The following is a 26307-nucleotide window of genomic DNA, read 5'->3' as shown; positions in this document are numbered from 1 at the left end:
TGTTATTATTAATATTATTTTGATGCAGATTATTATTCATACAGTAGCAATGGTGATAATGATAATAACTTTCATTTGGACTGTTGGTCTGTTCTTCTATATTATTATCATTATAGTGGTATTACTATTAATGTCACTATTATTATTATTATAGCTATATATGCAGATTAGTAATATGCTATTTCGTATAATAATTATTATTTTAAATTCTAACATTTCCTTGTAGACTACTGGTCTGTTCTTCTTCATTACTTTAAAGTCGTACATTGATAATAATGGTGATAACAATCTTAAATTATAGATCAATTACAATTAGATTTTTTTTGCAGACGACTGGTCTGTTCTTCTTTAATATTATCACTATAGTAGCATTGCTATGAAAGTCACTATTGTCTTCATCGTTATTTTTAATAGCATTATGTAGATTATTATTATTATTTTGTTATTTCGTACACTGGTAATGCTGACGATAATAACTGTAAATTATATTTTTTGTAGACTATTGGTCTGTTCTTTTTTATTATTATCACTGTAGTAGCATTGCTTTAAAAGCCACTATCGTCTTCATCGTTATTATTTATATTCTTATTATATTTGTGTGTGACGTTCTCTTGTTTTTGTCGATCAATAAAGTTTTTTTTCTGTTAAAAAAACACACACGTCAGAGTTGACCCGGAAGTAGTGCCTGTTGGGTGACCACGTGTTCGTGCAGCATGAGCAGCCTGGATCCCTGCTGTTAGAGGAGCAGTAGATCTATCAGCAGATGTCTGAGGAGATGGTGGAGGTCCCAGTGAAGGCAGCCGAGCCGCTCCGGGCCGCCGGCAGCCTGCAGCAGAACCGCCTCTTCCTGGACTTCTTCTGGGACCTGGCGAAACCCGAGCAGGAGGTCCGACTGAAGGCGGTGGAGAACCTGATCCAGTACCTGAAGACCCAAAACAAGGTGAGACTGTCAGCGTGGGTCTGCCTCACATGTTGTCCTGTGGAGTTTTAAAGTAGAAACACGAGTAGTATAGTAGTAGTAGTAGTTATTTGCAGCCATTTTCAGCAGTAATTTATGTTGGAAATGTCTCATTTATGTGAAGAAGAACACAAATTTCAGTCACCAAATGTGATAAATGTTCTGAATATTAAGTCTGATTTATCCCCTGCTTCCTTCTTAAATCTGCAGCAGGTATAATGTTGTATTTTATGAGATTGTTGTACTGTTTACTACTAAGTTCCAGTAGAATTTACTGTCATATTATTAATCTGCAGTATTATGTCACCTTTTATTAGCTCATCATAAGAGATGTAAGTGCAATATTTACATCTGAATTACAGTAAATGCCTCAAATTTGTGAGTAAATCAGTGCAGAACCCAAATAGTAAGTGTAAATATCAACCTCTAGAGGCTGGTTTCTTTTTTCTGCTGGTTCCAGATGTTCTGTCTGCATACGCTAAGTGATAAATGATGTGTTTTAAAGATAATTTGCGGTAAAAGTTGTTGTTCTCTGCAGGAAGATGAGCTGGAATACACCTTTAAAAGACTCGTGGATGGACTCGGTCACACACGGGAGACGGCCAGACCCGGATTCAGCCTCGCTCTGGGGCAGGTGGGTGGAATTCAGCACCAGTTTGACCCTTTAATCTGTAAATTGATGTCAGCTTTCAGTCACATCACACAGTCTTCATCACTAATAGAGCAGGAACTGGACTAAAGGATGTGTTATAATCCAGATCATCAGCAGGTTTCTGCTCACACATCTCTGATATGCTTGAAGCTTTTTTTAATCATAGACTACAGATATTTAAAATTGTTTCTATGAAAGTTTAGCCCGATATATTCTTTTCAAATTAAACCAACTTCAGCACGTTTTTTTTCTCAAAATATCAGACTGTTTGAACTAGGGCTGGACCCGAATATCCGAATATTCATTCCCTATGGCACTATCCGGATATTAATTTTGGTATCCGAATATATTGACTAAAATATCACAAGTATCTTTATACAAATCCATAATTTACAATAAATACATTTCAGGCAAATCAGAGATGGTTGAGCAGAGACTGTTAAAATGTTTGATGATTTGAGATGAACTGACCCCTGTGTCTATAATGCCTAGGTTCTCTACCAGAAAGCATTGAGAAGTTCATTTTCCAGCTGTAAAGTGTAGTTTGCAGTCATTAGAGTAGATTCTTACCGTACATATGATGTTGTGCCTCTTTTATCTGGAAATAGGAGGGACTAGAAACCCCTCAGTATTGTCCACTGATCGTTATGCGCTTCAGAAAGACAAACCTTTTGTCGTTTTATTGTACAGATCTAACTGAAGTGGCCTCTGTTAATGAGCTTCATCGCTGCCTGTTGGTGGATTTTGTTGCCTTTTAGACAGAATTATAATAAATGTATTCATGCAAATGTGTTTTTCTCTGCAGGTCCTGAGTGCCTTTGAGGACGTCTCCCTGCAGAGCGTCCTGGACAGAATCAAAGAAAAGCACAGCCTCCAGGCCGTGAAAAAGGTCAGCTTTGGGCATTTTGTTTTCCTCTTTTGGCCTCAAAATCTTCACAAATTAGATTCTTTAGCGTCAAGATCTTGTCTTTGTTTTCCAGAAACTTGCCAGAAATGCGATGTTTGGAAACTTGTTTGGCGTCCTCGCCCTTCATCAGTCCGGACGCCTCTCCAAGGTCAGAAGAGTTTTAAAACCCAAAGGTGGAACATTCTGGCGGATGTTCTAGGGAGTTTGTCGAGGGAAAGTATCATAGAACGTTCTTCTATAAACCGTTCCTACGATGTTGCATGACTGGAGAAAGATGTAAATCCTTGAAAAACGCTTTTAGAACTTCTCTAGAGAACGGTGTCCTGCCTTCAAAAAGAACATTCCGGAAACTAAGCAGAACCTACGTTAGACAGTTCAAACGGAACTAAGATAGAACGTTTTAACGTAAATTTAAAAAAAAAGAAGAATTTTAAAACCAGACTATCCCAGAACTTTGAACCTGCAGTTTAATGGAGATGAGCATAAAATGATGCTATGACGTGTTAAAGGAGGAAATATCAGTAATACAATGAATGAAAGCTTCTTTCTGTTCAGCTGCTTCAGTTTTATGCTGCTTCACTGACACAACTTTAACAGAACAAACTATTAATAATGTTATTTTCCTGTAATTACAAGTACAAATGTCTGCTCTGACAAAAGGATGCAGTATGATTGATGGTTTCTAACAGGATGTCACTGAACATGAGGCTGTTTTAAAGGAGAACCAGCACATTTATGTCTCATTATTTACTGTATATATTCTGGCTTTCACTGTTGCAAGATCAACCGTCTGTACTGACTTTTGCTGTAACGGTTCATAATTGATCATCAAGTAAAGTTTGAGATGTTCACCGAGGTTTGTCCTGTAGAGAAAGTGATCCAGATGTCGGTCAGGATCAAACACAGAGGAGAGTCCTGACAGCTGATGTTCCTGTAAATGTGTCTACAGGTTGTTGTGTTTGAGCTCTGCTGTTTGTGTTCTGATCTGCAGGAGCCACAGGTGGTTTTAGGATGCGTGAAGCTCCTACAGAATCTCAGTCAACACAAGCAGCATCTGAAGGACCTTCCCAACAAGACCATGACGGACATCCTCAGTGAGGTGAAAACATCTCCACAAACACAGCACAGGAGGAGATGTGAAATATCTTCATACGTGTCTGTAATTTATAATAAGAAATAAAAAATCAGGCAAGTCAGAGATGGTTGAGCAGAAACTGTTAAAAATGTTGGACGATTAAATGACTCCCTGTACGGTGGCCGACAGGGGCAAACACGCTGCAAACCGCAAAAGCTCTGCAAACACAGAAATGATCCAAAACCAAAAACTCACAAACGCATGAAACACATGGAAGAAAAAAAATGCTGCAAGAGAAACATGCTGCAATCACAGAAACGACGCAGAAGCAAAGACTTACAAAATCACAAAACAGATGCAAATGAAAAATACTGCAAATATATAAAAACACACACAAACCCCCAGAACAACCGCAAGAGAAAAACGCTGCAAATTCAATCCACAATGGAAGTGCACCAGACACGAAGAAGAAAGTGAAAGTGTCTGATATTTTTTAGTGTGAAAAGGTACGTTTTCATTTAGTTTTAGCATCATGTTTTACTTGGCTGGCATCTTTTATACAATATTATTTTTATACAATATTATCGAAGAGCAGCGCACAAACGTTGTGGATTGAATGTAGCCTATCCCAAATATGGGACGCGCAGCACGAGGTGCATGTTCACAAAAACTAGCTATTTTTGGATTATTTACTGATTTCTAGACATGTTTTGGACAAAATATTTTACTGGCTTGTTTTGTCTGGATGTCCAAGGTTGGATTATGGCTGTTTTTTGTGAAATATTTTCATCTGTGACTAGTTATGAGCCTTCAAAGGTGAGTTGTGCTGTGTACGTTATTTGCTGTTTGTTGGACAAATGTGTTTATATTACCCGCTGTGGTAATCACATCTGAAAGTGGTTTATACCGGCGGATTCATGAGAATCTAAGCTTTCCATGGGTGTATCATGTTTCTGTCATCGAGTTTGCAGCTTCGGTCAATTTAGCAAAATACGTTTGCACATACGGGCCGCTGAAGTTTAACAGGCTACAATGTCATTTTAGGTTCTTACAGTCGGGGAGAGTTTGGTAAAATGAGCCGGTTTTAACTTGAGGTGTCGTTACAGTCATATCTAAAAATAAAACGTACATATAGTTCAGGATGTGGAGCATTCACGGGAATAGTTGGTTTGGATTTAATATAAACAGTTTCTAAAATATGACTTTCCAAAAAAAGTGTTTTCTTGTCTCAGCTTGCCCCTGGCTGAGGCTAAAATGAGCATTTGGGGTAAAATGTGCCGTCATCATCTTCAGCTGCTCTTTTAAACATCTCTGTCACCTCAACACAGCAGGACATCATCTTGTCTTTTGCTTCATTTATTCTTTTCTCTAAACGTCGTCCCGTCAGATCCCAGAGGAGGTGTTTGAGGAGGTCCTGCTCAACGCTCTGCAGACTGACCTGGCATCAGCCTTCAGGACTCCAGAGCAGCTTCAGCTGCTGCTGGTGGCTCTGCAGCGCTTCCCTCAAACCCTCAAACCCAAGAAACTGAAGAACCTGCTGGGCTCGTCCACCATCATCAACGCCGACAACATCCCCAGGTAGGAGCTCAGCGTTTTTATCTTATTTTATTGTGCCAAACAGATGAGAGTCCAGAATATGTGGTCATGATTGAACCTCCAACAGTTTGTACCAAAGCCTGGATGTCTCTGTACTGCAGGAATAATGAAGAATCTGTCTCTCTTCAGCTGCTGAATGAGGAGTTTCCCATTCTATTTTACAAATACTCTCCCATTCTTCTCCAGATTTCAGCACTCTTCCTTCTCTTCCACATTTACTTCTAACATGTTGTGATCGAGGACACGTGAAAACTTCTGTATATTCTGGATATTATTCCACAGTTTTCCTGATCCTTTAGCCATGATCTCATATCAGTAAATACCTGAAAAAGTCTTTGTTCTCCAGTTGCACATTTCATAACTTTCTACAACTCCTTTCTGTATGAATCAACAGTCAGCTCGGTGTTAAGTTTTATGTATGTTTTATCCTTTTCCTGCTGCCTTCCTTTTATTCTCTTACAGTCATTAAGTTCTAAACTTCTCCCACATTGTGCTAAAATCAGCAGCTTTGAATGCACATGCTCTAGTTCTGCTCCAGTTCCCCTCCTGTGTGCTAATTAGCAGCTTCCGTGTGAAAATCCACGTCTGGCAGGTTGACAGAGGTGCTGAAGATGGCGGCTCAGTCGGTGAAGAAGGAGCGCGTCCTCCCAGCGGTGGTCCTGGACCTCCTCAAGCTCTCTCTGAAGGAAGACAGCTTCCAGCTCTTCTGGAATAAAGCCATAGTGGACGGCATGTTGAAGGAGCAGCAGGGCCCGACGCAGTGAGTCAGAAACGTTCATTAAACGCTCAGAGCAGCAGAATTACTTTAGATTGTTGGATAAGGATGTGTTCTTATACAGACAGACAGATAGATTTGTTGTAGCTGCAGCATGTTTTCATTACTTCAGCCTCTTTCAGACATGTTCTTCTTTTTATTATCTGACAGCATCTGCAAACATTCTGCTCGTTTTCCTGTGAAAATCACATCAGTCTTAGTGAATCTGTGACATTTCTGATTCACTTTCAACACAATTCTGCACAGCATACAGCCACATTATAAGAAAGACACAAGTTCAACGTTCTCTGAGTTGTTGGAAGTTATTTAATGAAAACGTTTTCCACAATTTATAATGAGAACTTTATTTATATAGCACCCTTAAGAACAGCGTTTACAAAGTGCTTTGACAGTTAAAACTTCAAACTAGACGTAGGAGACAAATGATTAGCTCGGTTAGCATGCACATCAGACAAGGGAACGAGGCAGTTTTTAAATTAAAGAACAAGACCGAGGGTTAAAATTAAAAGTCAAAAAATGACAGAATTAAAGAATTAGAGAGATGCCATCACACCAAAGAAAAGTGAAAGGTTAAATAAAACAGTCTAATTATTTGTCATTTTGTGTCTTGTTTTTGTCTTTTTGTGTTTTATTTTTGTAATATTTGGTTGTTTTTTTTGTAATTTTTTGTCTGATTTTTCTCATTTTTGTCATTTTGTGTCTCGTTTTTGTAATATTTTGTTGTTTTTTGTCCTTTTTTGTCATTTTATGTCTCGTTTTTGTCTTTTTGTGTTATTTTTGAAGTATTTTGTTGTTTTTTTGTCCTTTTTTTGTCTGATTTTTCTCATTTTGTGTCTCTTAGTTGTAATATTTTGTCTTGTTTTTGTTGCCTTTTTGTTTTTGTATGGCTTGTCATTTGGATCATAAAGTAAAACACTATCTCATTAATTTCCAGAGGAGTAAACGTTGTGTTTCTTTGTCGACACTCTGTGATCAGGCAGTTGTAATGTGTAAATGATAAACTGAGGCTGAAAGTCGTTGAAATTGAATTTATTTTTCTTCATACATTTCAGGTTGTTCATGATGTTTTGTAAAACGATAATTCCTTAAATGTGAACATACTTTTTTGCACTAAAACAAAGTGTGAAACATGAGGAGTTGTGGTTATTTATTTATAGGTTATGCTGTGATTTTACTGGTCACTGGAGATCAGATTGGACTGAATGTGGCTCCTGAACTAAAATCAGCCCTGATTTAAACCATCAAATCTGTTTATTATCTGTCACCCTGTCCAGTTTTCCTTCAGGTAATTCCACTCCTCTAACTGTTGTCTCGTCTGTGTTCAGTTTCCTGAGCTTCCGTCTGCTGGGCGCTGCTCTGCCGCTGCTGTCTTTGTCTCAGCTGAAGGAGGTTTTGTCTGGAGAGGTGATGATGCTCTACGGAGAACATGTGGTCACCGCTCAGGTCGGTTTCACGTCTAGTTAACTGTGAAGTTCAGGCTTCTGTCACACTTTTTTTAGAATATGTTTTGCATAACGGAGGTGAACAGCCGGCTTTTGTGATCCAACAAACTCCTCAAATCAGCTGTCGAGGCTCCACAGTTTGCCCCCAAATGTAAAATAAAAGCCAAGAAAATGCCATCTTCTGTGAGTCGCCATAGTAGCAACCACTGGTTTAGATGAAGCTCCAGTTGAGGACGTCACTTTGGAAAGCTCTGATCACCTCTATTTATCTAATTAGTTAATTTATAAAACCATCAGTTCAGATAACGGTGAAAACAGCCGTTAGTTGCAGCCCTAGTTACCAGGAAGTTGTAAAAGATCTCCGCAGGTTTAAGTCATTCACTGATCTTCTTCCTCCTCCACTGTATGAGCGGTAAGATGACAAATAAACTCATCAGTCTGAGTAAACTTGATGTTCTGATGAATTAAAACCCTTCAAAGACAAATCAAGTGTCAAACCAGACGATGAGAAGCATCACAGGGATTTTTTCCCCACCCTCCAACCTAAATATCCGTCCTTTACATAAAGTTTTAATAGTTTGAAGACATTTTAAAGTCATTTTGGGTCCATTTTTAGTCATTTTTTTAACCCTTCTCAGCCATCCTGGACGATTAACTCATCTTGGACAGATTTTAAACAGTTAAGGAGGATTTTTTTTTAGCAAATTCTGGACAAATTTGAGTAATTTGAAGTCATTTTTCACATATTTAGGGTGATTTAACAACATTTAGAGAGAACACATTTATTTTATGAGTCATTTCAAACATGTTTCAATTCTTTTTAGTCATTTTGGAATCTCTCTAAGCCATCCTAGATGTTTAACTCATTTTAGACAGATTGTGAACAGGAAAAGAGGATTTTTTGAGCAAGTTCTGGACAAATTTCTAACATTACAAAATACTCCTTCAAAATAAAAGCATGGAGGGAACGGTTATTTTAACACGAGCAAAACAAAACCTTGCAAATGTGGTGAACTGATAAACAGACCTTTATAAGAGTCATTTATACATATTTAGGTCACACCATTTAGTATCTGTGGATAACACACGCCTGAGCCCGGTGTAAGGTCATTTTGTTTGAGGATAAATCTATATTTCTGATCATCAATAATAATAAGAAACAAATGTTGCATCTCTGACGATGCCATATGGGGAATGAGCAGCCTTGGAGGAGTACTGCTCTCGACGTGCTTGTCTTGTTTTCGTATCGGTATCTTCTTCTGCTGACATGAACCTCCTCCATCATTGTTCTCTCCCAGAAACCCGACCGCTTCAAGCTGGCTCCAGAGATGGACGACTACGTGTCGAGCTTCCTGCAGGGCTGCCGGGACTCGGACAGACAGCTGGCGGTGATGCTGGGCTTCTCCTCGCTGACCAACCAGGGCTACCCGGTGGTGCCGTCGGTGTGGAGGGTGGTGCAGCACCTGCAGCCCGCGGCGCTGCTCGGCTACGTGGACTGGCTGAAGAACGCGTTCCTGCAGCCTCAGATGGACCGGCTGCTGGACTTCAGCACCCGCAAGCAGAAGAGCAACCAGGAGGGGAAGGAGCAGTGAGTCAGCCGTCCTGTTTGGTCTGGAGAAGCTGGACAGAAAGAACCGAGTCTGAAAAGTGGATTAATGTCTTATTTTTTTTAATCTATGTTAGGGAGAACTCTGTGTTCCGCCTGAGGAAGTGGATCGTTGCTCGGCTGTCCTCCATCATCGACAACCACCAGGTGAAGAAGCAGGAGGAGCTCATCATGGACGTGGCCCGGTGAGAGCCGACTCTGCTTTGACCCTGTTGACCCGTTTTAGTTTGAAAATGTGGGAAAAACGAATATTTTCACAGTGATACTTCTGATGGCCACATTTTCTACATTTTTGAGAAATCTTTGAACAATTTTTTGGTAGAAAAAAAGAAATGTTAAGAAGATTTCTTGAACGAATTTCCCTGGATTTTGGTTGTTTTTGGTGTGAATGCTCCTAAAGAAAATAGAAGTTTTACTGATACATATGTAATGATTTTAGATATTTTTAGGATTTTTTTTGGAAGATTTGTACTCATTTTCTGAAAAGATTTACTTATTTATTTTCATGCCAAATTTGGAGGATTTAAAAAATTTGAAGAAATTATTGGAATTTTCTTCCTGAAGGTTTTGCAAATTTTCACAAAATTCGGGGAATTTTTTTGCTGAATTTTTGGATTTTTTTTAGACTAGCAAACAATATTTTTTGGTGCCCGTAAATGAAGACAACAGACAAATCAAGTGTCAAACCAGACGACGAGAAGCATCACAGGGATTTTTTCCCCACCCTCCAACCTAAATATCCGTCCTTTACATAAAGTTTTAATAGTTTGAAGACATTTTAAAGTTATTTTGGATCCATTTTTAGACATTTTTTTAACCCTTCTCAGCCATCCTGGACGATTAACTCATCTTGGACAGATTTTAAACAGTTAAGGAGGATTTTTTTTTTATCAAATTCTGGACAAATTTGACTTATTTGAAGTCATTTTTCACATATTTAGGGTGATTTAACAACATGTAATGATTTTAGATATTTTTAGGATTTTTTTTGGATGATTTGTACTCATTTTCTGAAAATATTTACTTATTTATTTTCATGCCGATTTTTTTTTTTTAACTTTTAAGAAATTATTGGAATTTTCCTCATGAATGTTTTACAAATTTTCAGAAATTTGGTGAATTTTTTTGCTGAATTTTTGGATTTTTTTCAGACGAGGAAAGAATTTTTTTGGTGCCCGTAAATGAGGACAACAGGAGGGTTAAAGAAAACTATTAAAGTCTCAGTTTCTGATGAGGAGAAGGTCATGAGCTGGAGTTGTGTTGCTTCTTTTCCAGGTTTGTCTTCTTCCACGCTTTCTTCAGCACCAGAAAGGCTTCAGCTGACATCGCAGAGACGAAGGAGAAGCTTTCTGTCCCTCTGGATGAAAGAACCAGAGGAGTGCTCGTCAATTCTTTCTTTGGGTGAGAGATGAATGCTCTTCTTCCTCCTGCAAACACTGATCATTGAAGAAACGGCATCGTCACATGAGTTTAAGATCACTTAGAAATGTCCTTATTTTTGAAAGAAAAGTAGAATTTTCCAATGAAGATAACATTCAATGAATGATACATTTTTATATATTTTGCTATATTTTTACTCTATTTTTTTTACTGTATTTGTACTATATTTTTTTCAGTTTTTTAAACTTTATTTACTATGTTGTTACAGTATTTTTATTATGTTTTTACTGTATTTTTAATATATTTTACTTTATTTTAACTGTATTTTTATTATATTTTTACTGTACTTTTACTATATTTTAGTCTATTTTTTCTATATTTTTACTGTTTTTACTCTGTATTTTTTACTATATTTTTACTGTTTTTTAACTTTATTTTACTATATTTTCACAGTATTTTTAAGCTGTATTTTACTATATTTTTTTAACTTTATTTTAGCTATATTTTTATTATATTTTTGCTATATTTTTACTGTACTTTTACTATTTTTTATTTTTTTTATTTTTACTGACCCCAAACTTTTGAACAGGTGTGTAAAAGTTTTCCAGCGTTTAATGAACACACCACCTTAAATCAGCCCACTCTCACCATTTAAATTAAAGATAAAATCTTACAGCAGCAGCTTGTAAAGCCTGAGTTTCAGTTTAAAGTGTCTCTGTGTGAATAAAATGTGTTTTCAAGTTAAAAATCTGCACTTATCTCTAGATGAAGTAAATGAGGCAAAGTGCTATCATCATTAGCATAAATGTAATCAAAATAAACTTCTATAAAAGCTGGCATTTGCATCACATTATGTAAATTATCCCAGTGAGGGATCACTCATGTTTTTATTATACTATGCTAACTATTCTAACCTGGTTATTTTAGACTGAAATGATCTGTGTAAATGCTCAAAAGCCACTGATCCAGAAAAACAAAACTGCTTCATTAAGTGCGTTACAAAGTGTGTGATGTTGTGATCACACGGTAACGCTGCTGCATCGATCAGAACACACAGTGGATTTTATCCCTAATGACGCTCGTTATCAGGTTCTTCTTGGAGAGATCTTTGTGACACCAGAGAACATAAATAAACAGAAGTGTTGAAGAGCTGCACGAACTGTTGTCAGACTTCAGAATGTGATTTATTTAGCTGATAACTTACTGATGATGTGGTTAGTTGCTCAAAAATAAATTAAAGTTGCTCTAAATAAGTTAAAGTTGCTCTATATTAGTTACAGTTGCTCTACAATGAGTTGAAATTGCTTTATATTTGTTGAAGTTGCTCTAAATTAGTTAAAGTTGCTCTAAATTAGTTAAAGTTGCTCTAAAATGAGTTGAAGTTGCTCTAAATGAGTTGAAGTTGCTCTAAATTAGTTACAGTTGCTCTATTTTCGTTAAAGTTGCTCTAAATTAGTTACAGTTGCTCTAAATTAATTACAGTTGCTCTAAAATGAGTTAAAGTTGCTCTAAATTAAAGTTGCTCTAAATTAAAGTTGCTCTGAAATGAGTTGAAGTTGCTCTAAATGAGTTAAAGTTGCTCTAAATGAGTTACAGTTGCTCTAAATTAGTTACAGTTGCTCTATTTTCGTTAAAGTTGCTCTAAATTAGTTACAGTTGCTCTAAAATGAGTTAAAGTTGCTCTATTTTAGTTAAAGTTGCTCTAAAATGAGTTATAGTTGCTCTAAATTAGTTAAAGTTGCTCTGAAATGAGTTGAAATTGCTCTAAATGAGTTACAGTTGCTCTAAAATGAGTTATAGTTGCTCTAAATTAGTTAAAGTTGCTCGAAATGAGTTGAAGTTGCTCTAAATGAGTTACAGTTGCTCTAAAATGAGTTATAGTTGCTCTAAAATGAATTGAAGTTGCTCTAAATTGTTAAAGTTGCTCTAAATTGTTAAAGTTGCTCTAAAATGAGTTAAAGTTGCTCTAAATGAGTTAAAGTTGCTCTAAGTGAGTTGAAGTAGCTCTAAATTAGTTACAGTTGCTCTAAATTAGTTACAGTTGCTCTAAAATGAGTTACAGTTGTTCTATATTTGTTGAAGTTGCTCTAAAATGAGTTTAAGTTAACCTACACTATCGTTCTCAAGTTTGGGGTCATCCAGATAATTCCATGTTTTCCAGTAAAACTCCCACTTTTATCCATGTTCTATCATAACTGCACAAGGGGTTTCTAACCATCAATGAGCCTTTCAACATCATTAGCTAACACAATGTAGCATTAGAACACAGGAGTGATGGTTGCTGGAAATGTTCCTCTGTACCCCTATGGAGATATTCCATTAAAAATCAGCCGTTTACAGCTACAATAGTCATTTAGCACATTAACAATGTCTACACTGGATTTATCATTCATTTAATGGTGTATTCATTGGAAAAAAAACTGCTTTTCTTTCACAAATCAGGACATTTCTAAGTGACCCTGAACTTTTTTATGGTACTGTATATGGAGTATAGATTTTTGAAGCAATGTTTTGTGAAATGGAAATTGCTTCAATTCCACATTTGGGGATCAATTTGTTGATGAGATCCTACATTTTGAGTTGATAAAGTTTATTTTTTAGTAAACTGCAGTCCTGCTGGTTAGATGTAAAAATAACACTCGGGTTTCCAGTTCAAGCAGACAGTTTAGATCTGCAGAAACGCGTCACTAACAGACTCTGTATAACCTTCTCAGCCAGAGCAGAGCCCTGCTGATGTCCTGCAGACTGTTTAAATGTGACCTCTGCTGTCTCTCTGACTTCATCCATCCAGACTCCTCATGTCGATGCACCACCTGCCGCTGTCTGACGACTCGGCTGAAGCTGCAGCTGTGAACCAGAAGCGAGTGCTGGGTGTCACGGCTGACGGCAACATGTGGATCTACCACCTGGTCCAGTACGCCGACGTCCTGCTGAACCAGCCCAAACACGTCCAGAGCAGCCGTCCCTTCAGCCCCGAGCAGAGACAGGCCTGGGACAGGTAAGGACGTCCTCGAAGTGAAGACACTGGGATCGTAGAGCTTATTTTTGTAGCTTTAGCTTCATTTTTCCATTGTAATGACGTACTCTTTACATGTCTGTACGCTTAGAGGGAACGTAGAATTGATTGAAGGGAACATCTTTGATTTCTCTAATTCTTCTGTTTTCTTCCAGCATGTTGGAATCTGTGGCAAACCTGAAGAAGAAAGCAAAGAAAGGCCCGTCAGCAGAGAGCAGTGCTTTCCAGCAGCTCTTCCTGTTGGTGGGAATGCACCTGTTCAAGGTAAAACGCACGATCACACAGCTGGTAGTCGGTTTTCCCCCTCAGATCCAGCACAAGTCACTGAACAGTCATTATCTGACGGTACTGAGCCACGATCTGATACCGTTCACCTGTTTGTTCTCCTGGTTTTAGCGTAATGTTTTCCTGGTTTTAGCGTAATGTTCTCCTGGTTTTAGCATAATTTTCTCCTGGTTTTAGCGTGATGTTCTCCTGGTTTTAGCGTGATGTTCTCCTGGTTTTAGCGTAATGTTTTCCTGGTTTTAGCGTAATGTTCTCCTGGTTTTAGCGTAATATTCTCCTGGTTTTAGCGTAATGTTCTCCTGGTTTTAGCGTAGTGTTCTCCTGGTTTTAGCGTAATGTTCTCCTGGTTTTAGCGTAATGTTCTCCTGGTTTTAGCTTGACGTTCTCCTGGTTTTAGCGTGATGTTCTCCTGGTTTTAGCGTAATGTTTTCCTGGTTTTAGTGTAATGTTCTCCTGGTTTTAGCGTAATGTTCTCCTGGTTTTAGCGTAATGTTCTCCTGGTTTTAGCGTAGTGTTCTCCTGGTTTTAGCGTAATGTTCTCCTGGTTTTAGCTTGACGTTCTCCTGGTTTTAGCGTGATGTTCTCCTGGTTTTAGCGTGATGTTCTCCTGGTTTTAGCGTAATGTTCTCCTGGTTTTAGCTTGATGTTCCCCTGGTTTTAGCTTGATGTTCTCCTGGTTTTAACGTAGTGTTCTCCTGGTTTTAGCGTGATGTTCTCCTGGTTTTAGCATAATGTTCTCCTGGTTTTAGCGTGATGTTCTCCTGGTTTTAACGTAGTGTTCTCCTGGTTTTAGCGTGATGTTCTCCTGGTTTTAGCATAATGTTCTCCTGGTTTTAGCGTGATGTTCTCCTGGTTTTAGCATAATGTTCTCCTGGTTTTAGCGTGATGTTCTCCTGGTTTTAACGTAGTGTTCTCCTGGTTTTAGCGTGATGTTCTCCTGGTTTTAGCATAATGTTCTCCTGGTTTTAGCGTAGTGTTCTCCTGGTTTTAGCGTAATGTTCTCCTGGTTTTAGCTTGACGTTCTCCTGGTTTTAGCGTGATGTTCTCCTGGTTTTAGCGTGATGTTCTCCTGGTTTTAGCGTAATGTTCTCCTGGTTTTAGCTTGATGTTCCCCTGGTTTTAGCTTGATGTTCTCCTGGTTTTAGCGTGATGTTCTCCTGGTTTTAGCGTGATGTTCTCCTGGTTTTAGCATAATGTTCTCCTGGTTTTAGCGTGATGTTCTCCTGGTTTTAACGTAGTGTTCTCCTGGTTTTAGCGTGATGTTCTCCTAGTTTTAGCTTGATGTTCTCCTGGTTTTAGCGTGATGTTCTCCTGGTTTTAGCATAATGTTCTCCTGGTTTTAGCGTGATGTTCTCCTGGTTTTAACGTAGTGTTCTCCTGGTTTTAGCGTGATGTTCTCCTGGTTTTAGCTTGACGTTCTCCTGGTTTTAGCATAATGTTCTCCTGGTTTTAGCGTGATGTTCTCCTGGTTTTAACGTAGTGTTCTCCTGGTTTTAGCGTGATGTTCTCCTAGTTTTAGCTTAATGTTCTCCTGGTTTTAGCGTAGTATTCTCCTGGTTTTAGCGTAATGTTCTCCTGGGTTTAGCGTAATGTTCTCCTGGTTTTAGCGTGATGTTCTCCTGGTTTAGCGTGATGTTCTCCTGGTTTTAGCGTGATGTTCTCCTAGTTTTAGCTTGATGTTCTCCTTGTTTTAGCATTATGTTCTCCTGGTTTTAGCATAATGTTCTCCTCCTGTTACATTTGTTTTTTCTCCTGTAGGCCCCTGAAGAACTGCTGGACATCATGAAGGACCTGCAGAGTTGTATGGACAAAGCTCAGGAGAAGAAGGCCAAGAAGAAGAAGAAGAAGAAACAAGGTGAGGCCTCAGTCACGGTGATGCTGCTGCTGTTTTCCTCGTCCTTACATTTCACGTATACAAACAAATCCACTTTGTGGCCTCCACTTCAATGAGAAGATCAAACCACTCTCATGTCTGACGGTTTTATTCTGCAGGTAGAGCCATGAGGTGATTAGTTTCTCAATACTTTGAAGACTTGAAGCAGAAAGTCTGTCCACTCTGTGCAAAAGTAAAAAAAAAAAACTCCTTTAAAGCTCACAATGTAACGCCAATCAGGTGCATTTAATACGTTCACACATATCAGTTTTACCTTAATTTAGCTCTGTGTTTGCTAAATGTGTAAAAACACCAACATGACAGCTTCATATACTGTCTATAGATGTGAGATATTCTGATTAAAACTGATTTTGTTGCCTCAAAGCGACCAAAAAATCGAACTAAAGCTGCGTTAAAGTTCATGGATGTGTTTCTGCAGCCAGCGAGCAGCAGCAGCAGCAGGAGGAGGAGGAGGAGCCGGAGTGGGTGGAGGTGATGGTGGACATCCTGTTGTCTCTGCTGTCACAACAGAGTCGACACATCAGGCAGGTCTGCAAAACCGTCTTCTCCTCCATCTGCCCCCACGTCACTGCGGCCGCCCTCACCACCATCCTGGACGTAAGTAATGCTTTTATGAAGAAACGTCTTCAGGTTGCAAATTTATACTAGCTTGTTGTTTTAAAAGAAATGAGGTTGTAGCTCATAGCTTTCTTGTGTTTGAATTACCCGGTAGTTTCATTGTGTATTAAGGATCTATAATCTGGTCTCTTTAGTCTTCTATTGATTGAACCGACTGGTAGCTCAGTGAATATTTACTACGATGGTGTTTTGTGCAGGTTTTGGACCCAGACAGGGACGACGAGGAGGACGGCGCTGTGGTCGTCACTGATGACACGAATAAACCACAGAAGAAGAAGTCAAAGGACGGAGATGAGAACGAGGAGATGGAGGTCGGTCGTCTTGAATTCTACCCAGAACTACGTGACTTTTCTGCTATTTACTGATCAATTTTGAGGCTGATGTTTTTGTGTCTCCTAGGACGACGAGTCCGACGAATCTGATGAAGACTCTGATGAGGAAGCGGAAGATGAAGCCATGGAGGAGGAGGAGAAGGACGACGACGAAGAGGAGGAGATGGAAAGCGAAGAGGTGGATCAGAACTTCCGCCTGGAGCTGATGAAGGTTCTCCAGCAGCAGAACGCTCTGGTACGCCGTCTGTTTTTAAAAAGTAGTTTCCACTGAGCATAGAAGTGACGTCCAGAAGAAACAACGTACGGACGCTTCTGCTCTTCTTGGAGTTTTATTAGAAGTGCAGCTGAGATGTAAAGATGTTCCAAACAAACTTTATGTGTTCAGCTGTTGTGATTTTAACACCGTCTGATCTCAAAACTGCTGCAACTCAAGATGTTGTTTGTCTATGTTCGAGATTAAGAGAGCAAAGATGGAACAAAACCAAACTCTGGCATCCCTCAGCTTTAGATCTTAGACTTTCCAAGTGTTTGGTTTCATGGTGATGTGATGTCACCTGATCAGTTCATCATCAGCAACTGTTTGGTACAGACGTCAGCATCCTCCTCACAGTTGATTTTAGTCCTTTATTTATCTTCCTTTACTCTTAAATCTTGTAGTTTCTCCATGGAGTCCCCCTGACATTGTGTCTGACGTTGAGACGATCAACATTTCATTTGATTTTTGCTGTTTATGCATTCAAAATCCTCTAAAATCGCAAAGGAAATACAAGGAGACTTGCCGAAAAACCCACCAAGCATTTAAAAGTGAGATTCTCCAGGTAGTATACTACAAAAAAACATAAATTACAGCAATGTGGTCATTTGTATTTATCGTTAATTTGAAACTCGGTTAAAAAAAACAGGCATAATACATACTAGAAAAATGGTTCCTTTAACAGCGACCTGTTACACAAATACGATGAATCCACACATAAAAACACTAATTTGAAATAAAAAACTGTTGTTGACACAATAAGAGCATGAATTCATGTAACGTGACTTAAAGTTAAGCAAGACAAAGCAGTAGTAAAAGCGCAAACAATAAAAAAAGCGAGCAATATTAAAAAAAAAAGCCTTTTAAAATCAATAATATGAAGAAAAGTGGTGGTTGGACCCCAGCGTATGGAATGTGGAGCATCCATAATGCAAAGATGTGATGTCTGGGTGCTTTAAAACTGGTTTTAAGACAAAATAAAAATATATAAAGGCATAGAATCCCCTTTTTTGGACCCCCTCTAGAGTATACTATGCATGTAAGTCATAAAAAGATGAGCTTAATTGATCTTTTTTGACATTTATGAGCAAACAAGCCTTGATAAAGTTCAGATCACAGATTTTAGGTCGTCATAGTAACGAGTCCTCCGTCCCGCTTCGTCTTCAGGCCACCGAGGAGGACGGCAGCAGCGACGAGGACATGGACGACGACGCCATGATGGAGCTGGACAAGAGTCTGTCGGCGCTGTTCTCAGAGCAGAAGAAGAAGACTCAGGCCAAGAAGGACGAGAAGGCCAAGCTGCAGAAGGAGAGGACGCTGGTCCGGGAGTTTAAGATCAAGGTTCGTTTTCTTCTAAAGCAACATCTGGGTGTCCAACATGAAAACCCACCCAGTCCTCCAGAGGGTCCAATCCGGCCCTCAAAGTGTAAAAATTACAGAGAAGACATTAACTGCAGGTTGTAAATTAGTAAAACTATAAATTTAAAATAGTTTCTAGACTAGTTGTTTTGATCATAAAGTGAAATATTAGATTTTCTTTTGTCGCTTTGTGTCTAATTTTTGTAACATTTTGTCTTGTTTTGTCTGATTTTTGTCGTTTTGTGTTTCCTTTTGGTCTTATTTTTCTCATCTTGTGTTTCACTGTATTCATCATTTTGTGTAATTTTTTTGTCTCGCTTTTGTCGTTTGTCCATCTTTTTGGCGTTTTGTAACTTTTTTACCTAATTTTTTGTCTCGTTTCTGTTGTTTGTCCATCTCTTTGTAACTTTTTTACCTAATTTTTTGTCTCTTTTCTGTTTTGTTTCGTGTTGTCTAATTTTTTGTCATTTTGATCTCGTTGTCATTTTGTGTATGATTTTTGTAATATTTTTTCTTGTTTCTTGATGTTTTTTGTCTTTTGTTCATTGTTCTTTTGTCGCTTTGTCTCATTTTTGCAATATTTTGTCATATTTTTGTTGTTTTTTTGTCTGACTTTTGTCGTTTTGTTTCCTTTTTGTCACGCTTGAGTTTTTTGTCTTATTTTTCTCATTTTGTGTTTCGCTTTGTGTAATTTTTGTCTCGTTTTTGTCGTTTGTCCATCTTTTTTCCGCTTTGTAACTTTTTTGCCTAATTTTTTGGCTCCTTTCTGTTTTGTTTCGTCTTGTTTGTCTAATTTTTTTGTCGTTTTGGTCTCCTCATTTTGTCTTGTTTTTCGGTGTGTTTTTTTTCTTTTCTTGTCCGACTGTTGCTGCTTTGATCGTGACTAAATGTTTTGTGCCTTTGTAGACACTCACAGATGTGTAAATGATAAACTGAGGCATATTTCTGCTGAAACTGAATTAATTTTTCTGAAGAAACTTAAGGTTGTTTATCATGTTTTGTTCATTAAATGCAAACATTTGAAGAACATACTTTTTTGCAACAAAACAAAGGAAAGATTTGGAGTTTTATGGGTTAATATGCTGTATTTTAACGTCTAAACGTCTCCTGTCTACCTGCTGCAGGTGCTGGACCTGGTGGAGGTGTTCGTGGCTCGGCAGGCCGGCAGCCCTCTGGTGCTCGGTCTGGTGGAGCCTCTGCTGACCATCATCGACCGAGGGATGAGCTCCAACAGCGAGCAGCAGGAGCAGGACTTCCTCCGTAGAGCTGCGGATATCTTCAGGTAAAAACGCCTCACCTGTAGACGGAGGGGCTTACAGGCTTGGTGTTGAGTTTGAGTCCACCTGCCACAGATTGTGAACTGTACTGTGATGTTACCAGCTTAGATTTATTGGTATATGTGTGCTAAATTTTTCAGAATAAAACTTGCTGGTGTTCCGCTGGCAGTCAGAGAGAGCAGGAGTTTCTGATGGTTAAAATATGTGATTTTGGTGTCTGTGCATAACGTACTCGTGCATAACACACGCCTGTGCTCAGTGCAGGTCATTTTGTTTGTGGGTTCATCTACATTAAATGTTGCTGTGACTTCTGGTCATCAATAACTAATATACAGACGCTGCCACATGAGGGAAAGAGCAGCCTTGGAGGAGTACTGCGCTCTCTGAGTGCTTTTCTAGTTTTACCTCTGTGCATCCAAACTATTTGGTGATGAAATCTAAAGCAGGCAGAAACATGTGCAGATAGAAATGAGATCAGCTAAATCAGGCGTTTCAAACCTCTGTGTCTTTGGGCTGGATGATGTGGAGATTTATTGACTATTTCTTTCCTTTCAGTAAACCCACATGCTGCCTGTTTTGTCCTGTTTTTCCCAGGAACCAGCTGTGCAGGTCTAAAGTTTACTGCAGGACCGCCGGCGACAGACAGGGGGAGCTCCACGACCTGCTGGACAAGCTGGTGACTAAAGCCCAGAAGCTGTCCGACTCCTCCGTCTGCCTCTACTACTTCAGGTGCAACATTAGCGTGGGATGACTGAGCTGCAGAGAAAACGATGCTTGACTTCCTCACACACTTTAATATTTATGAATGTGTGATGAAACAGGAGTTCATTAATCCTCAGTGATGTTGTATGAAGAGAAGAAGTCGCAGATACAGACAGAAAAATAACATACTGCTCATTTAGAAACCAGTTTTTAATCAGATGTAGCAGAAAAGCACTAGATTGTTTGTATATGTATGTATTAGATAGATATACGATAGACAGATAGATACACTAGATAGATAGATAGATAGATAGACCATAGATAGATAGATAGACGATGGATGGATGGATAGATGGACTATGGATGGATGGATAGATGGACTATGGATAGATGGACTGTAGATAGGTGGACTATGGATAGATGGACTGTAGATAGGTGGACTATGGATAGATGGATAGATGGATAGATGGACTATGGATAGATGGACTATAGATAGATGGACTATGGATAGATGGACTATAGATAGATGGACTATGGATAGATGGACTGTAGATAGATGTACTGTAGATAGATGGACTATAGATAGATGGACTATAGATAGATGGACTATGGATAGATGGACTGTAGATAGATGGACTATGGATAGATGGACTATAGATAGATGGACTATGGATAGATGGACTGTAGATAGATGGACTATGGATAGATGGATAGATGGACTATGGATAGATGGATAGATGGACTGTAGATAGATGGACTATGGATAGATGGACTATGGATAGATGGACTATAGATAGATGGACTATGGATAGATGGACTGTAGATAGATGGACTATGGATAGATGGATAGATGGACTATGGATAGATGGACTATGGATAGATGGACTATAGATAGATGGACTATGGATAGATGGACTGTAGATAGATGGACTATGGATAGATGGATAGATGGACTGTAGATAGATGGACTATGGATAGATGGACTATGGATAGATGGACTATAGATAGATGTACTGTAGATAGATGGACTATGGATAGATGGACTATGGATAGATGGACTATAGATAGATGAATAGATGGACTATAGATAGATGTACTGTAGATAGATGGACTGTATATAGATGGATAGATGGACTGTATATAGATGGATAGATGGACTGTAGATGGATAGATAGATGGACTGTAGATGGTTAGATAGATGGACTGTAGATAGATGGATAGATGGACTGTGGATAGATGGATAGATAGACTATATATAGATGAATAGATGGACTGTAGATAGATGGATAGACTATAGATAGATAGACAGATTGATAGACTGTAGATAGATACACTATAGATAGATAGATATAGACTAGATAGATAGATAGATAGATAGATAAACCATATATAGATAGACAGAAGACAGTATAAAATGTGTATTCCTAGGTGTTTATTGTTGTTTTGCTGCTGTCCTTGCAGTGCGTCTCTTTACGTGGTCAAAGTTCTACGAGGAGCTCCTCCTGCTGAGACCAAAGACGATCCGACAGCAGGAAGAGCTGCAGCGACCGACGTATGTTTGCTCTCATTGATTTCATCCTCTGTTAGATTTCACTCGCCTTAACCTCCCCAGTGGGAGCTGCTGGATTACTGGACTGTAGTCAGGAGGAAGTGACTCCCAGAAATCAATCGGGTAGTCGCCTGATAACACCATGTGTGTGTTTGTTTGTTTTTTTCCCAAACCAGTCTTTTATTTTGCTTTTAGGTCACAGGGTAGTTGAGCAGACAGACTGCTATTAAATATTTACGCTGTATGCTAGTGCTACCGTTCTCAGATTGTCTGCAGCTTTGCTCCGCATAACTTCCACCTCTTTTCCTGTGTTTTTACTGGGTCAGGAAGTGGCCTCGATACATCGGCCCCTTTTAACTGAGATTTTCTTCGTCACACAGGTTTCTCGTCTCCTTTTTCTTTTTTTGAAAGCAACGTTGCCAAAAAGTTGTAGTGACAGCTTCTTATATGTGATGTTTGATGGATAGATTCAAATCAATATTTACAGCTTTGAAGGCACTGTTATATGCTAGTAAAGTGAACATCTTCAGGTTTTCAGGTATTTTTTGCTGCATTTTATCGACTGTGTTGATTGATCAAGACACTACTGAAATTAATTTGTACTTTCAGCCCTAATTCGTCATTTAAAGTGTCAGTATGAAGGCAGAAAGCTCAGAATCAGAGTCCACTATATATAGAATCTTAATGCATGTTGCCACAGTTACCTGGAGGAGGGTGATTCAGTCAGATGTTTTCATTACCGCAGAGAAAAGTAGTCCATAAATAGTCTTTTCTGTCCGTCTATGCAGACTTCTTTTGACTTGTTTGTCTGCTTCTGTCTCTTTTCTAAACCTTTTTCATGATTAATCGAAGCTTCGTTTTGTCCAAGAGTCCCTTTGCACCACGGTTGAGAGTTTTATGACAGAATTACATGCAAAAGAAAATGCACACGTATGTTTCAGTGGACGTCACAGTTAGCTCTGATTCTTCAGTCAGCTGCTGTTTATTTTATGCAGCAGAAGAACAGGATGCAGTGAAGTGATAACTTTATTTATAGAGCACATTTTAGAAGCACCTCGACAAAGAGCAAGAAAATGAGATAATTAGAGTTTGCAACAAAACAAAGCAGAAGCAAAAACTGGAAAAATAGAGCAAAAGATACAAAATACAGGATTTAAATATAAATAAATTAATAGAACAAAAAATAATTGATAAAAAAGCCATATTCTATCAAAGAAAAGAAAAATATGCACATGATGATAGCGAGCAAAAAAAAAGACATCAAATAAAAAAATAGAGGACAAAAAAGAATAAAAGAGAATAAAATGAAAGTCAAAGCTTAAAAGTTTGGATTACTCTGTGGATAACTTTGGTGAAAATGGATTTTATGTCTCCTTCCTTTGTGTTTGGAGGTGTTGTGTTTCTGGTTGTCCGTCCTGTTCTTGTGAATGTTTCATCTGAGGAACGCTTTCAGAGAATTTCTGTATAAATTTGGCACAAATGTTCGCTTGGATTTGACGATGAGCTGATCAGAGTCTGGTGGAGGGTCGCTCTGTCCTCACGTCTGTCCTTTTCTCGCCACGTAAATCAGCAGCACCCAAAGGGATTTTAAATACTCAGAACTTTGCAAGGAGAGTGAGTTTCTGGTTGGAAATGATGTTGAATTGGACTTTGGCTATCGATATTAGTGACACCACAAACATAATAGCTTTGTGTTCTTGCGTTTAATCCAGAGGCTTTAAACGGTGCAGGTTTAGAACAAAGGGTAGGAGCTGTATCTCATCCAGAGCTGGAATGAAGATGGGGTTGGAAACGCTCACAGGGTCTAAGGATCAGACTAATTCCTGGGTAGATTTACAGAGGGTCAGGAGGAGGAAGAATCTGGGGAGCCGATGAAATCACAATGTGATGATAACCTCGTTTCATTTTGATAATTTGGTCAATATTTGTGCAAAACTTCTGAAACAGGAAATGCTCTTTTAACCCTTTAAAACCCACTGCTGCAAAAATACATCAGTTTTATTTTTGTTGTTACTATTTTCTACTATTATAGAGAGATGGATAGATATTCTTTGTCATTTCCTTTGCTAATTTTTTCTGTTTGTGTGTGTGTGTATATGTGTATATATATGAAATTATTTTGATGAATTTAGTGTTATTATTAAAATTTACTTTTCTTTGCAATTTTTCTACATTTAGGTTTATATATTTATGCATATAATTTTAGCAAATTTTTCTGTATTTAGGTTTCTATATTTATAAATATAATTTTAGCAATTTGTACTATATTTAGGTTTATATATTTATACATATCATTTTAGCAATTTTTTTCTATATTTAGGTTTATATATTTATACATAATTTTAGCAATTTTTAAAAAATATTTGGGTTTATATATTTATAAATATAATTTTAGCAATTTTTTTTCTATATTTAGGTTTATATATTTCTACATGTAATTTTAGCATTTTTCTATATTTAGGTTTATATATTTATAAATATAATTTTAGCAAATTTTTTTCTATATTTAGGTTTATATATTTATACATATAATTTTAGCAATTTTTTTTCTATATTTAGGTTTATATATTTCTACATATAATTTTAACAAATTTTTTTCTATGTTTGGATTTATGTATATATTTATATTAATGTTATTTTTTTCCAAGTTGTTTTTTGTTCATCTTTTTCCTGTGTTTGGGTTTCACTGTTTTAAGATGCATTTTTACGTTTAAGTTGCTTTTGTAATGTTGAGTACAGACTTTTTTATGTTCTTGCGATATTTATGCTTGAAGTAAAAATGTTCATGAAAATGAAGCAGCTAAATTAAAATCCATCCATAATTTCCAGCTGTGTTTTTCTTCTGTAGCATCGAATGATGATCTGAAGTCTGTTGTCTTTTTACGTCCAGATTGAGTTCATGGGGAATGTGGACGTGGATCGAGTCTCTGCCGTCTTCAGAGACGCTCTGAGCTCCTTCATGAGTCGGAGGAAGAGTCCGCTGACCGCCCAGATGTTCACCGACTTGTTCTCCAGATTCCCTGTGAGTGCGACCAGACGTGTTACCTCAGGTCACCATGGAGACACGAACAGAGTCTCTGCAGCACTACCTAACGTGTGTTTTCCTGTTTTTTTTATTTTTTTCAGGTTTTGTGTGTGAAACTGTTGGACACAGCGGTGCAGAACATCACATCTGGAGTCAGAGATCATCAGCAGGTACAGAGTTTTATTTATGCTTCCATCCTGCAGCCAAATCCTGAAGGGCAAACATAAAAGACAGAAGTGGAGGAAGTGGAGCCGAAAGCTGCCAAAGTGAATAAATAAGCCTCCAGTTCGTAGACTACTTACCCGTCATTAGTTTGGGCAAAGCGGCACAAAAGTAAATTAACAGATTTCTCAGTGCTATCTACTAGAATTATGCCTCGAATGAGTTTGTGCTTTTCAAACCCTGCCTGGTTTTGCTGTTAACAACCTGCATCTCATTCTGCCTGACTTCATGGCTCTGGAGTTATTGTGCCATGTGGCTCCTTAAGTGTTAAAAGAAAACGCTGGTGATATTCTGTATTTATGATTTTGTCAACAAATCCCATAAAAATGTGAAAGTCAACACTTTTTTAGTGGCTCTCTGACTTTCCTGCTCTAATGGAGGCATAAATCTGTAAAAACAGCTCACAAATGTATAATATCCATTTTCTAAAGGCTCAGTGGTTTCCTCTAACAGCAAAAGTAAACATGCATCAGTTTTTCTGCTGTGGATTAATTCAGTGTGGGTATTTACTGCAGCAGGACAGTGTGAGGAAACGTGACTTTGATGGTTATTATTGAGCTCTAGAACACAAAGTCTGTACATAAAATCTATTTATTGTTGTTCTGGTGTTGAATTTCACCAGTAGCAGCATTTAAAGAGTTACTTTTTACAATCAGACTTATGATGAACACAAAGTCAAAGTTAATACAGCCACTACACCGCCTGTCCAAAACAATCCGCACCTGGATTTAACGAAGCAAACAGGTAAGAGCCTTCCACTGGTTATTTACTGCAGTGATGATGATAACTTCTTTAACCCTAGCTGATGCAGTGAGGAGCTTCTCATTTCTGAAACAACCAGAAGACATATCCTCTGGTCATGGAAAGGATGTTAATCTGTCTCAGAAGGGTCAAATTATTGGCCTGCATCAAGCAAAGAAAACAACTAAGGAGATGAAACGACTGAAATCAGGTTCAGAACAGGACTTCCAGAAGACGTTCCAGATGTTGCAGGAGCACTAGTTAGGCGGATAAGTCAAATGACAGTTCACTTTTTCAGGAAAGCACCAAATTTGGTACAGACATAGTATATGACCATACAATTGATTTAAGAGGAGTACCCCAAAAATCTAAGCCCCCTGGTGGCTGTTATATGTAACACTGTTATAAATGGCTTTATTGAATCCGCAGACCCTTAAACAATGGGGGTAGATCTTGAAAGTCACTTTGTATCTGTCGTATTAAGGGAGATATTACATAAATAGGTTTAGCAAGGCGGCCATATTTGAATTCAAGATGGCGGCCACCAGGGGGCTTAGATTTTTGGGGTTCTCCTCTTAAATCAATTGTATGGTCATATACTATGTCTGTACCAAATTTGGTGCTTTCCTGAAAAAGTGAACTA

At 38.2% G+C, this 26307-nt stretch overlaps 1 protein-coding gene across 1 annotated transcript in view; it reads left to right on the top strand.

Moving 5' to 3' along the window:
- The first annotated feature begins 672 nt into the window (after positions 1-672).
- The window catches only part of mybbp1a (MYB binding protein (P160) 1a), a 36457-nt gene continuing 10822 nt past the window's right edge, over positions 673-26307 (top strand). The window contains exons 1-23 of the mRNA XM_022194349.2: positions 673-940; positions 1497-1592; positions 2416-2499; positions 2591-2665; positions 3509-3616; positions 4980-5170; positions 5781-5948; positions 7289-7406; positions 8704-8993; positions 9089-9196; positions 10287-10412; positions 13183-13389; positions 13563-13671; positions 15451-15547; positions 16005-16183; positions 16402-16515; positions 16604-16771; positions 17957-18130; positions 19273-19430; positions 20020-20154; positions 21589-21679; positions 24567-24698; positions 24803-24871. Of these exons, the coding sequence (XP_022050041.2) occupies positions 764-940; positions 1497-1592; positions 2416-2499; positions 2591-2665; positions 3509-3616; positions 4980-5170; positions 5781-5948; positions 7289-7406; positions 8704-8993; positions 9089-9196; positions 10287-10412; positions 13183-13389; positions 13563-13671; positions 15451-15547; positions 16005-16183; positions 16402-16515; positions 16604-16771; positions 17957-18130; positions 19273-19430; positions 20020-20154; positions 21589-21679; positions 24567-24698; positions 24803-24871 (3174 nt within the window). The 5' untranslated portion in view covers positions 673-763. The remainder of the gene's footprint in view (positions 941-1496; positions 1593-2415; positions 2500-2590; positions 2666-3508; positions 3617-4979; positions 5171-5780; positions 5949-7288; positions 7407-8703; positions 8994-9088; positions 9197-10286; positions 10413-13182; positions 13390-13562; positions 13672-15450; positions 15548-16004; positions 16184-16401; positions 16516-16603; positions 16772-17956; positions 18131-19272; positions 19431-20019; positions 20155-21588; positions 21680-24566; positions 24699-24802; positions 24872-26307) is intronic.

The sequence above is a fragment of the Acanthochromis polyacanthus genome, chromosome 17 (genome assembly GCF_021347895.1).
Source record: "Acanthochromis polyacanthus isolate Apoly-LR-REF ecotype Palm Island chromosome 17, KAUST_Apoly_ChrSc, whole genome shotgun sequence".
Classification (NCBI taxonomy): Eukaryota; Metazoa; Chordata; class Actinopteri; family Pomacentridae; genus Acanthochromis; species Acanthochromis polyacanthus.
Note: the sequence above shows the minus strand (reverse complement) of the source record. Positions and strands in the feature narration are given on the sequence as shown.